Source organism: Myotis yumanensis, unplaced genomic scaffold (genome assembly GCF_028538775.1).
Source record: "Myotis yumanensis isolate MYYU_CA2020_CCGP unplaced genomic scaffold, mMyoYum1.0.hap1 SCAF_3, whole genome shotgun sequence".
Classification (NCBI taxonomy): Eukaryota; Metazoa; Chordata; class Mammalia; order Chiroptera; family Vespertilionidae; genus Myotis; species Myotis yumanensis.
Window position 1 is genome coordinate 181362629 of NW_027223754.1, and position 13762 is coordinate 181376390.

Here is a 13762-nt window from a genome sequence, read left to right on the forward strand (position 1 = left end):
AGATGTTCCCCTCCAGTTCTCTATCTGTCCCAGGAATGGAGTATGTGGCTACTCAGTGCTCAGCTTTCAGACTTACAAGGGGCCGAGCATCTGGGGAAACTCAGGAGGTGAGCACTTTCACGCTGACTCAGAGACCAGCCGTATGACTCCAGTCTGGCGCTGTCACGCCTGGTTATGGAAAGGCAAGAACAATGCCTCCCTTGAGAAGGGAGAAAAAAGTCTAGTGCAGTCACAATTTTGATGTAAAATTTAAATCATCCCTCCACATCCTGTGGACTTAGAGCTGTCAGAAAGGCAAAACCCATGCTCAAATGGAAAAAGCTTTTTATTTCCTTAAAAAGCATACCCTCTCTAACTATAATGACGAGTTTTTAGAACCACAAATCTTAATGCTAGATCATGCAAAGTAATTTATAAGTAATCAGAACAAAAGGACTTTGACATTTTTAGCCTGTGGATGGCTGAAGTTTAAACATTCTTTGGGTTTCTAATTAATGACAGGTATATAACAATATAGGAATTAAATAATTAGCAGCAAATTAGTCTTTATGATTTTGATTTTCTTCCTAACTCATGCATTTAGTCATTTACTTACAGCTTACAATAAATTTCTCTTCAATATTTAAAAGTTTAATGATTTCTATTTTGTTTTCTATACATAGATCTGATTGAAGTTTAGTGCATTTGATGATTTAAAATATTATGTGATGAAACGAATAATTCAAGTATAGATGTTTTGAGATAAGGAAATAAAAAATTATAAAAATTATTAAATGAGTCAACTAAAGATAGGTGGTTTTTTGTTTTGTTTTTTTTTTAGTAATGAGTGCTTATTGCCATAGTCTTGTATTGTAAATCCTGAGGCAATTTCTAATAATTTTTTTTTCAAAAAAATTCCATAAAAACATTTGCTAGCTCTTCTCTTTATGAAAGTGACTTTGTGGTCACCAGTCATGGAAGGTGCCCTAACCAGTTTTCCTTCAGCTTGTCAGACTCATAATGAGCTCAATCTTTTCTAGCTAGTACAGCGGTTCTCAACCTGTGGGTAGCAACCCCTTTGGGGGTCGAACGACCCTTTCACAGGGGTCGCCTAAGACCATCAGAAAACACATATATAATTACATATTGTTTTTGTGATTAATCACTATGCTTTAATTATGTTCAATTTGTAACAATGAAAACACATCCTGCATATCAGATATTTACATTACGATTCATAACAGTAGCAAAATTACAGTTATAAAGTAGCAACGAAAATAATTTTATGGTTGGGGGTCACCACAACATGAGGAACTGTATTAAAGGGTCGTGGCATTAGGAAGGTTGAGAACCACTGAGCTAGTAGAACACAGTGGGATGAGTACAGTAGAATTTAATTACAATTAAATGTATAATTTATACCTTTTTATATATCAGGAATACTATTGTCGTAGGCCTTTAGTAAGTGTGGATTAATTTTTTAAGAATACAATAAAGCATGCAGACGAACAGTTTTTAGCTGGCAGCTACATTCATTTAGGTCAGTTTGGGCTCCAGAGCCCAGCTGTTAGGTTACTCATAATAAAGCAATCTTCTTATTTATAAAAGTTTCTTGGGCTCTTCATCTAATAACACATGTCCTAACTTTGGACTGAATTTGAATAATTTATAATTACTAGTGAAACAGTAAGAGAAGAAAGTATAAAGGAATAACATTTTGAACTCTGAATTGTTGTCTCCCCTGTTTAGAAAATAAAAACACATGGACATTATAAATTCAATTTTATTGCATAGCATTTATGTTAATTCAAGCACTTCTGAAATATTCTGTATCCAACTAATAAAGCAGCACTCATGTCCTTTAGGTACTAACAGAATTGTGTTTTCTTTCTGATTCTTTCCTTATCTCTATGTAACTTCCAAATGTTTTTCATTGTATTTTCTACACATTCTTTGGAGAACCCTGCACCTCTTTCCCCCCCCTCTTTTTTAAAAATATATTTTATTGATTTTTTACAGAGAGGAAGAGAGAGGGATAGAGAGTTAGAAACATCAATGAGAGATCAGCTGCCTCCTGCACACCCTCTACTGGGGATGTGCCCGCAACCAAGGTACGTGCCCTTGACCGAAATCGAACCTGGGACCCTTCAGTCCACAGGCCGACGCTCTATCCACTGAGCCAAACCGGTTAGAGCACCCCGCCCCCTCTTTTTAATACTCCCCTTCTTTCCTGACTCTTTGGTGGTTGGGACAAGGCTGGGGAAATCTATTTGGTAAGAACAGAGATGCTAGTAAATAGGAAGACAAAAAGGTGGTGTACAAGTTAAAAGTGATGCCATTCTTATCAGAGAAAAGGAATAGTAATGAACTACTGGACCTCAATATACAGAACATCTCATACACTAAGCATATGATGAGGTAAACACAGGAACAGCCTTGGTAAAGGTGAAAGCACTGGGTGACTACATTGTAATGAACACAGTTTTAAATGTAGTTTAAACTTTTGTAATATTGATTACACTTTTTATTAAATTCAAATTTATTTCAGAACAAAATGATACATTTCTTCTTAAGGAGCAGTGGTGCAAAAATTGCTTTTACTTTTAGACTTTAATGTTCTGGTAGTTTTGTTTATAAATGCTAATAGAAATAAGTGTCTTCTCTGGTGAAATGTATACTAGTAGTAAGGATGAAAAGGGAGTCCAATCTTATGTATTATTCTGTGTTGTCTGTTTTTATATTTCATGAAATCTGTGTTTCTACTTCAATTTATAGTTTATGCCAGGATCTGATGAACTTGATCAAACCTCTAAATAACAATATAATGAATGAGGTTATTGTATGTGGGAAGCAACAATGTAAAAAAGTACAGAGATTGACATATTCTATATCAGAAATTGATGACAAAGAGGATTTAGAGAAAAAAAACTAAAAATGTTAAGACTACATATTTACCACAAAACAATTTTCTATTTAAAGGCTTCAGAATATTATATATGACAGGGGTGGTTATAAAATACATATGGAATGTTCTCAGGGCAACACAAAACTGAGTTGGAACCTGTAGGAAAATGAAGTCAAAACATGTTATAAAGAAAAAGAACAAACCATAAGATATGTCTAATAATTGAAGTTCATGGATAAGGGTAATGAAACTGATATTCTATATAATAAAAGGCTAATATGCAAATCGACCAAATGGCGGAATGACTGGTCGCTATGAAGCACACTGACAACCAGGTGACACTCAACACAGGAGCTGCCCCCTGGTGGTCAGTGCGTTCCCACAGGGGGAGCACTGCTCAGCCAGAAGCCCTGAGCTGGGCTCATAGCTGGTGAGCGCAGCAGCTGCGGTGGCTGGCGAGCAGGCCTAAGCCATCAGTCAGATATCCACTGAAGGCTCCCGAACTGTGAGAGGGCACAGGCTAGGAGGCTGAGGGCCGCCCTGAATGTATGAATTTTGTGCACCAGGCCTCTAGTTTTTAAATAAAATGATAGGCTAAATTTGTGAAATTCTTTGTTAATAAATCACTTAGAAGAATTAGCTGTTTCATTCATTTGAATCAAAACCTGTCCATATATGCTAAATATCTCTGTTGATTTCCCATATTGAATAGGTAACATTCTATTGTGAAAATATCTTTGATAAAAAGTAGCAATTCATTCCTAAACTTTTAAATTTATTTCAGAGAAGGAGGGAGATGGAGAGAGAGAGAGAGATAGAAACATCAATAATGAGAGAGAATCACTGATTGGCTGCCTCCAGCAAGCCCCACACTGGGGATCGAGTCACAACTAGGCATGTGCCCTGACCAGGAATGGAGCTGTGACCTCCTGCTTCATAGGTCAGTGTTCAACCACTGAGCCATTCTGGCCAGGCTCATTCCTAATCTTGATTAGCCTTCCCACATCAACATTAATTACAAAAGGAGCCAGATGAGTAAATGTAAGTGTCCCGAACAAATAGTCCTGTTGCTAAAAAAATTTGAGTCACATAACTTCTAAAAAAAAAATAGTATAATCCTTGGGTATGAAGGATTGCCAATTATTATTTTATTTTGTAATATCTCATATTCATTGTTCTCATAAGGAGGTATATAAATTCAAATATTTGCAGTCATTGTAAAAGTGTTCTGTTATGCTTAAAATTTAACATGAGAGAGTGAATATTTAAAATAGACATTTAGGAGAGCATTTAATGGAAGTTATAAATTAAATAAATGACATGATCCAGAATTTTAATAGTTCTTATTCAGAACATTTAGTGTTGTAGAATTGTTAACAGAAGAACTAGCTAATTTTCTTATCACTGACATCTCTTTATCTCTCTTCTTTGTTCAGTCCTTTTTATGCACTGGTCTCCCAAACTAGGATGGACTGTAAGATTCAGATTATGCTCCCCCTCTTCTCTGTTTTCTACTTATTTTTCCCTTGGAAAGACAATTCTGTTCTTAACTGCTGTCTCTGATAGTGCACAGAACTAGTAGTGTAACAAAAGGTATTTAACCATTTTATGACTCAGTCTTCTCTTTTATAAAACAAGAATAATGAAAATACTGACTCGGAGCATTAGGGAACATGTCAGTGATAAATAATTATGTTTATAGGCTAACTCTTTAATTTTGTGTTTAAACACTGCATGGCCTTAGTTACTTCCACAGAAGTCCCATATTTTCTGATTATGTGCTTTTTCTTTTTTTTTTTATCCTGCATTCAACAAATGTTTATTTCTAAACTGAATTTCACATTTCCCTCCAAAATGGCCATTCTTTCTAATTTATATAATTATCTTAATAGCAGTATTTTCTAAACTATACATTCAAGTAATCTATCTTTGAAGTATATCACCCTCTTGTTCTCTATCTCTACTTCCTACTGTAAACTGTTTATCAATTACTAACTTCTGGGGGATTGTCTTCCTAAACTATGATTTTGATTATGTCAATGTGTGACTCACAAACCATCACCAGTTTCCCCTGCCTCAGTGTCAATTTCAAATTTTTGTTTAGACATTCAAAATTGGTAGGATTTAAGGGTTAGGGTTATGGTTAGAATCATGATCATGTTCTACCTTTCATTCTTAGTTTCATTTACTCCTCTTAGAATCTACTGCTTTAACCAAATTATTCTACTCACTATCCCAAAGCATTCTTTAAGTTTCTTTAATTTGCTGTTGTCATTTCTCTTGTCTGGAATCTTTCTTTCTTCTCTGTCGGCATATAATCCATCTTTTATTACCCAGTTGAATTCTCATAATTTATAGTAAGCATTTCTCTGATTATTTGAGCAAGACAGTATCTATTATACTCCTAACATTTATTTTAAAAAGTAATTTATCTTAAAATACTCTTTATTGATTTTTTAATTATGTCACTATCTAAATGCACAAGATAGCCTTTCAATAAAAATTTTCCAATAATTAATGAATGGATGAGTGGGGTATATGTCTATTTTCATCCAAACTATACTGCATTAAGGGTAAACCAGAAGGGTCTTCATATCTAAATTTCCTGTGTCCCCATAACACAAAGTTAATTTGCCTGACACAAAGTAGACACTCCTTCAATTCATTTATTTATAGAAAAATACATTGAATGCCAACCACTTGCTAGGAATCGTGCTCCATATAATTAATTGTATCTCATTCAGCATAGAGTATTAGGCTATTAAGGGGGTAATGCAGAGCAATTGGAAAGACATGTATCATATAGGTAGTTATATCCTTAGTGTTCATCTGTTTTTGAGAAAAAAACAACAGGTGAAATGGTAAAAAGAAATAGACCTGTAATCACCAAAATCTTATTATATGCAAGACAGTCTAAGTGCCATGGGAAATTTAAGGAATTAAATAGGACATTCTTGCTTTCCAAGTGCTTGTGTTTAGCTTTAGATACTGTATATGATAATAAGTAGAAAAAGAAAAAAATAAACTATTGAATAAATGTCACAGGTCATACTGATGTTAAATTTTTCTTGAGGACTACTAACAAGAGTTGATGTAGCTTGAGGTGGGCTGAAGTTGCTTCAACCCTGGTGGGAAAGTAAGGCTTTGTAGAACAGCTAGAGTTTGAGTTTGTCCTTTATAGGTATTTATTTTTTCAAGTTGTTATACCAACTACCATAAAATAAATATTATGGCAAAAGAATAACCAGTAGAAGGCACTGCTTCCTAGGACTTTATCTCTGAATTAACCAGTCAAAGCTTAAAAAAAAAATGTAGAGAAAGAAAGAAACTTCAAAGAGAAAATATTATATAAGGAAAGCGACTCCTATCCTGAGTCTTCCATTTTTTGTTTGTTCCAATAACAAATCAATTTCCAAAATAATTAGAGCAAAGAACATACCCTAAGCAGACAGATTTAAGATCAAAGCAGTAGGTAGATGATTCCTCAATAATAGGTTTATTAATAATCAATTATATAGGTTTTTTTTTATAAAGCTACTTCACTTTTATAATCTTTTACTTACATGTTTTAAAAAGAACAATTGGATTTTTTTCACAAGTTCTTTAAAAATCGAATTAAACTGGGTTTTACCCATTCATTCATTTACATGGAAACTATTTAAAAGGACACTGTATGACTGAGTTGATTTCCTTCTTTCTGACAATATGAAGACATTGTCTACACATACGTGTCCTGTAAGACTAGACCTTACAACCATTCATAGAAAAGAGTAAGAGAGTTGCTGGTTTTAGTTAGTAGCTTTCATGTAACAGAAATTTATTTAAACACTACTATTTTCAGAAACGATTCTAAGTACTGGGTAAGTAGCTGTGACCAAAATGAAGTCCGCCCTCTTGTATCTTATAGTGGGAGATACAGATAATAAACACAGAAATAAATATGAAATTTGTCACATGATGGTAAATGCTATGAGCAGAGCAGAAAGTAAAGAGCAATAGAGGGAGGAGGAGGTGCTGGTTTAGGGGGAGTAAGCAAGGGAGGCCTTTCTGGGAAATGGTGTTGGGATAGAAAACTAAAGTGAGGGATGGGCAAGTGTATATCTGAGGTGGGAGGATTTTAGATTGAAAAACAAAACAAAACAAAACACAACAACACACAAAAACAAGACTTTGAAAGAGATATGTTTAAGTAAGTGGTATATTAATTTCCTGTTGCTGTTGTAACAAGTTATCACAAGTTTGTGACTTCAACAATACCAATGTATTCACTTATGGTTCAGGAGGTCAGGAGTGTTACAATCATGGTGTTGGCAGGATTCCTTCCTTCCACAGGCTCCGGGGAAAAATCTGTTTCATTGCCTTTTCTAACTGCCAGAGGCCACCTACATTCTTTGGTTCATGGCCCCATCATCCATTTTATTTTTTTTCTAATTAGATGTATTGGGGTGACATTGGTTAGTATGACCCATCATCTATGTTCAGAGCCAGCCGTATAATATCTTATGATATCTTTTCATCTCTGTCTCTGGCTGTGATCTTCCTGCCTTGCCCTCCTGCAAAGACCTTTACGACTACTTTGGGCCTGCCCAGAATATCCAGAATAATCTCCTTATCTCAAAATACTTAAATTAGTCACATCTGCAAAGCCTCTCTTTGCTCAGTAAGGTAACATATTCACAGACTTCCCGGATTAGGGATTTGGAAATCCTAGGTGAGAGGCATTATTCTGACAAAGGTAAATGATTTGTAAACTTGACTGAGCATTAGATCACTTGGAAGCTGTGAAAAATTCTGATACCCTGTGTGTGCGCAGAAAACAATAATATGAGAATGTTAGTGAGTGTGACCCAGGTAGCACTATTTTTAAACCTCTCTGTATAATTCCAACATGCAGTAGTTTTCTGTTGCAGTCTCACCCTTTACCCTACTCTAAGGTTGCTACATGTGTCTGCATACAATTGGGGACATCCTGCCTACAGAGTGATTATAATGCACTTACAGAACCTTTGGCCAATAGCAGAGGACTCCAGAAGTTTTAAAATTACTTGCAGATATGTATTAGAATAGCCTGATTGTGCACATTGCTACAGGACAGGTAAAGGAAAAGCGACTCCTTGTAAAAGCAAGTTGCTCCTTGCAAGGGAGGCTATTTCTTTTTCTTTTTTTTTTTTTTAATACGGTGTTATTGATTTCAGAGAGAGCAAGGGAGAGTGAGAGAGAGATAGAAACATCAATGATGAGAATCATTGGTTGGCTATCTCTTGCACGCCTCCTCCTGGGGATAGAACCCAGGCATGTGCCCTGACCAGGAATGGAACCATGACCTGACTATTTCTTATCTATTCCATTCATGTAACGTGGGATTTGGTCCATATTCCTCCATCTGCCCTTTTATTAAAGTAAGACTGAAACTTAAATTTATGTCGCGCTTTCTAAAAGTATCTCTGCATCTTTGCTTTGATCGTTACTTCCTACATGAAATTTCCTCTCCATTTATCTCAACCATTCCCTGAAGCATTCCAGGATTTCTGGTCCTCAGGAAGCCCTCAGGTGCTTGGCTATCATGCCATTTTATCCTTAACTAGGACTGTCTTTCATTATTTTTCTCCCTTTATTTAAAATCTTCTCAACAAATTAATAAACTTTTAAAAGTAAAGAACCTGAATTACATGTTTTAATTCCTATTAAATAAACATGTTGCACATAGGAAATGGTCAGTAAATTATTAATGATTTCCAATTCCCTTTAGTTCTGGAATTAAACATCAGTTCTTTCAAGAAGATTTTCTTGCCCGGCTGGTATGGCTCAGTGGTTGAACATGGACCTATGAACCAGGAGGTCACGGTTCAATTCCCGGTCAGGGCATATGCCCAGATTGCAGGCTCAATTCCCAGTGTGGGGCATGCAGGAAGCAGCCAATCAATGATTCTCTCTTATCATTGATATTTCTATCTTTCTCTCTCCCTCTCCCTTCCTCTCTGAAATAAATAAAAACATATACTTAAAAAGATTTTCTTGTCCACACACAAAGCTGAGTGAAAGGTTATCATTATGTCATCATAGCTCCACCAGTTAGTTTCACGCTGGATTATTATTATTATTTGTCTCATGTCATTTTCTTTGAAGGCTGAATTGTGTTCATTGGTAAGTCTAGCACCTAGGAATCACAGAAATCATCTCTTACTGGATATATATCAGAGCATACCCCAATCTAGACCCTCAAATTGTTCCCAAGTATCCTTCCCCTGCAACACAGCCATGTAGCTTAAGCTGCAGGATAGATAATAGATGGAATTTTCTGCTCCTTTGTTAAGGCTTTTAGAAATTATTGAGGCTTTTCTCTGTCCAAAATTAAACACTTTAGTAGATAACAAATTAGGAATCTAAAGTTATTGGGAATTTTATTATCAATATTCTTTAGAACTAATATAAGTCAGAATAAAAATGAATAATGTGGCTGGCAGATTGATATCTCTGTACATAATTTGTTATTTATTTTATTTTTCTGACTTAGTAGCCTATTATTGAACTATAACTATAGTCATTTTATTGTATTGAAAAATCTTTAAGAATTCTTTTTACCTGAATTGTATAAAAATACTCTCAAGTCCAATACATTAAGCACATTCTATAAGTCTCTGAAAATGGAATTGAAATAAACATGAAATATGTTGTATTTCAGGATCAGTTGCCTTATGGCACCATGACTCCTTCATGTTTATTGCTTTAGTCCTTCTAATTTTTGCTTCATAGGAATATCTATTTATATAGAATTTTTAAAATATATTTTTATATATTTAAGTAAATATAAATATTTGTATATAGTGATTATCCAGCTGTACATAAAGATAAGTTAGACATTGAAATGACTAAAAGTTTTGAGAAGAGTAGTGATAACTATCTGCCTAGTGTCTACTTTTGGACTTTCACTTTTCATAATCATTGTTAATAATTATATTAAAGAATGACCTACCTTTTGGGTAATTCTTTCTGAAAGTGATAGAGTTGTGTGTTAACTTAGAAAAGGCCAGTTAATCCAGCTTTCTGCTTTGATAACCTAGAGGCTGGCTCTTGCCAATAGTCTGGAGGTTTTAGACAGTAGGAGACTGGACCTAAGAGGGAGATAGACACCAGAAACCAATTTAGTAATCCCAGCAAGAATGATAATGCCCACACTAACCAAAAATACTATGGTTTGTACTAGTGTAATAAATGCCTAATATCCTTGATGTCTAACTGCATGTGAAACCAAGAAATAATTAAAAATTCCCTTATTGATTTATTCTGATAAATCACAAAGACCTTAAAATATTTTAAATCTGTTCTGTCAGCCCATTTTTAATATGGGAATCAGAATGTTGCTTGTAGAGAATGGAACCGGAACAGTGGAAGTTAAATATCCTTAATGTTTAAAGTTATTATGTGTAGTTTAATATACCAATTTGGCAATAGTTACAGTGTTGCCAATGAGACTAAGACTATTCTAATTCTGTGAACGCTAGCCCCTTATTTCCTTTCTCCATACTTAGAGTATCCAGTCTACTTGAAGTCAACCTTGGTAATGAGATCAGGAATAGTTCAAGATACCTGAAATGTCTTGGCTCAGTCTACTTTAGATAGTGTTTACATGGTAGCCACCCGCATTTCCTCAACTCTATTCTTCAACTGATCAAGACCCCAACTATTCACATGTCTCCTTTAATGCTTGCTAATGCAGTGTTATTGTCAAGGATAACTGGTCATGGACCATTTCTCTTTTAGGAGCCTTTGTATTTAATGTTGATTTTACAGTTTAACTCTTAGAAGGCAATCTGCTTTCCTCCTTTGGGAGTTGTATGGTTTTGTTTTTGAGAAGGGTGTGGGTCATACTGTAGTTTTGAAGTTTTTAAAATAAACAGCAGCTATTGTTTTTTGAGTGTCTGTGCTAAATGATCTACAAGTCATTTTTCGTATTATTCACAGTTCATTCTCAAAAAAGCATTACAACTTGATATTACATCTTACTTTAGAGATGAGCAAATTGAGGTGGCGTGATTAAAGTCTTACTGTTTGTAAATATTTGGAATCAGTGTTTGTCTGTTTCCAAAGCCCTTATTTTTTTCTACGGTGCTATTATTTCTTAATAGAAGGTCTGCTGTACTCGAATACTTTTCTTTTGAAACTTTTAACACTAAGAAGAGTATTATTCAAGAAAGAATAGTGGCATCTCTTTTAGTATTATATTTTAAATTTAAAAACCAGTGATATATATGAAGGAAGTGGTGTTGCCAGTAGTTAATACCCTGCCTCCTATCCCACTAGTCTGGATGAGAATAGATGTTTCTGTAAACACTCCTTGTTGAACAAAACATACAGCTTTTTCAAGGTCATATCAAGTGATAAATAGAGTTTATTTTTTATTAAAAATTTTAACTATATATATGTCTGTGTACTAAAACTTTTAACGAAAGAAAAAAGAACTCTATTTAACTAAAAATATCTGTACATATTTTTAACCTCAGATTATGTTCCCCATCAGATGTATGTACAAAAAATGTTTAATTTATCTAAGTGCATTGTCAAATAGACATCAGCTTAGTCAAACAAAACATCCATATTTGATTTGTTTTCCTTTTACTTAGGTATCTAAGGAGTTAATTATTCTGATAAACCATATCTAAATCTTACATAGAATTTTGGAAATAAAATTGAAATATTTTTATATCCTCATCTCTTTTATATTTTGCAAATTAGATAGTAGAAATAAATGCCTACATTGGGTGATTTAGCAGTTGAGGAAAGGAAAATTCTCAATTGTTTCAAGATTAATAGTGATTTTAAAATTTATTCAATTCTTAAGCTTTAAACAAATGTCAAACTTTTTGTCATGTGTTCTGAGGTTTACATATAACCAATGTCTCTATATTTCACAATGATCTTTTAATAAAATGCACATTTTATAATGGCAATCATTTATTTATTTTGTTTATTTTTATGAACTAAATTTTAGCTATTTCTCTTCTTTTAACTCCCAACCATATTTGCTATTTTGCTATTCATAAACATAGACGTTCTGTTTTCAATAAGGTCTATCAGGGTGTAAAACTAGATGGGTATTTTTCTTTAAAATGGAATGGTCTTTCATTATGCAGTATTCTTAGGTGAATTCTCTTGTTTAAGAAGCCAGAATACAAGGGAGTGCTATATTAGTGTATTATTCTCACAACAAACAAGCACTGTTCTGTTGCTACCTGCTTGGCCATTGTTTCTGACTGTGTGTGCTTTGCAGTGGTATTTGGATGGTTTCCTGCTCTCTGCCAGCACAAAAAGGCATTTCTGTTACAATGGCCCCTAACCACACAATGACAGCATTAAGGATTTATGTGGAGGTTTCATTATTTTCTCCTCTTTTGTTCCTTCCAGGATGTCTTCCAAGCGACCAGCCTCTCCGTATGGGGAAGCAGATGGAGAGGTAGCCATGGTGACAAGCAGACAGAAAGTGGAAGAAGAGGAGAGTGACGGGCTCCCAGCCTTTCACCTTCCCTTGCATGTGAGTTTTCCCAACAAGCCTCACTCTGAGGAATTTCAGCCAGTTTCTCTGCTGACGCCAGAGACTTGTGGCCATAGCACTCCCACTTCCCAGCACAATACAATGGTAGGTTTCTCAAGGTCTATTGTGCCTACACTCACTTTTTGACCAGTTCAGTCTTCTAATAGTTTGGCTTCAGTCCTTTGCTTTATAACTGTCATCTGCTTAATAGCCATACACAAGATTCACTCCCAACATCTTTGAATTCTAAGTAAATTGATTTCAGTAAGGAGTAAAAGATATGCTATTTTTTTTGTGTTTTTCCAGAACTCTGATTTTGAGATACTTACAATTTAATTTGAGGGGGGAAAAAACATGTAAATATAAGAATAATTTTAAAGTAACATTTACAATTAACAGGAAAGTTAGATGTTATACTATTTCTAATAAAAGGTTTTTTCCAGAGTTACAACATAGTTTGAAGACTTCCACCATAATAAATCATTGTCGGGGTTTTTTCTTTCCATTTTTTGCTTTGCTTGGATTGGATTTCAGTATTCCTTAAAGTACTGGAAGTATTATAGAAGAATATATTTCATAGAGACTATAGTTTTCTAATGGGACCACACCAATTTCTAATTCAGTCCCGTTCATGTTGTTGTTTTGATAATTCAGTAGTTCCCTGGTGCATCCTGTTCCAGAATTTGAAACTCAGGATAATTTATCGGGCCTCTCAGCCTGAGGTCTGGATCACTGGGAATCCGTGGTTTCACGGATGAGAAGCAAGAAGGCAGCATAGCATCTTTGGCTGAAGCTTAAGCAGCAGACACACACAAATAAGGCTTTTAGGAACTTCAATACGGAGAATCAGCTAGTTGGCAGGGCGACAGGGCGCTTAGCTGCCAGTAAAGCCACCCTCACCTTTACAACATGGCTGCTGGGGTGGATGCCACGTTTCTGTGCCCTCTCTTCCTCTCCGCCTTCAAGAATGATTGTGCCATTCACTTTAACCAGATTCCACCACAAAAATGTGTCATCACACATTCTCCTATCTTTAAAGACAGCTCTGATCCTGTTTAAGTACTTTTCTTTCTCTAGGAAGTTATTGTACATCATAAATGTGCATGTTACTGAAATATGTCCACTTGTTTATGTGATTGTGTTACTTTATGGGGAGTTAAATCAGCAAGAATCAGGTGTCTTCTAATAGCTGTGAAATAAACACCAATCTTTGATAGTCACATTAGGTTTAAATACTCTCATTCAGCATTTTGAAAGCCTTACAGGTAAAAATTTCTCTGGCTATTTAACTATTTGCAATATAGCGTTTTGTGTGTGTGTGTGTGTGTGTGTGTGTGTGTGTGTGTGTG

The 13762-nt window shown here is 34.9% G+C and overlaps 1 protein-coding gene across 8 annotated transcripts in view; it reads left to right on the forward strand.

The window, feature by feature from the left end:
- SOX5 (SRY-box transcription factor 5) overlaps positions 1-13762 on the forward strand; it is a 972837-nt gene that overhangs the window by 617270 nt on the left and 341805 nt on the right. For 6 of the 8 annotated variants that reach the window (XM_070410551.1, XM_070410552.1, XM_070410553.1 and 3 more), the window contains one exon: positions 12287-12518. In XM_070410551.1, the coding sequence (XP_070266652.1) occupies positions 12288-12518 (231 nt within the window). In that variant the 5' untranslated portion in view covers position 12287. The remainder of the gene's footprint in view (positions 1-12286; positions 12519-13762) is intronic. The other 2 variants (XM_070410555.1, XM_070410556.1) reach the window with 1 other exon arrangement.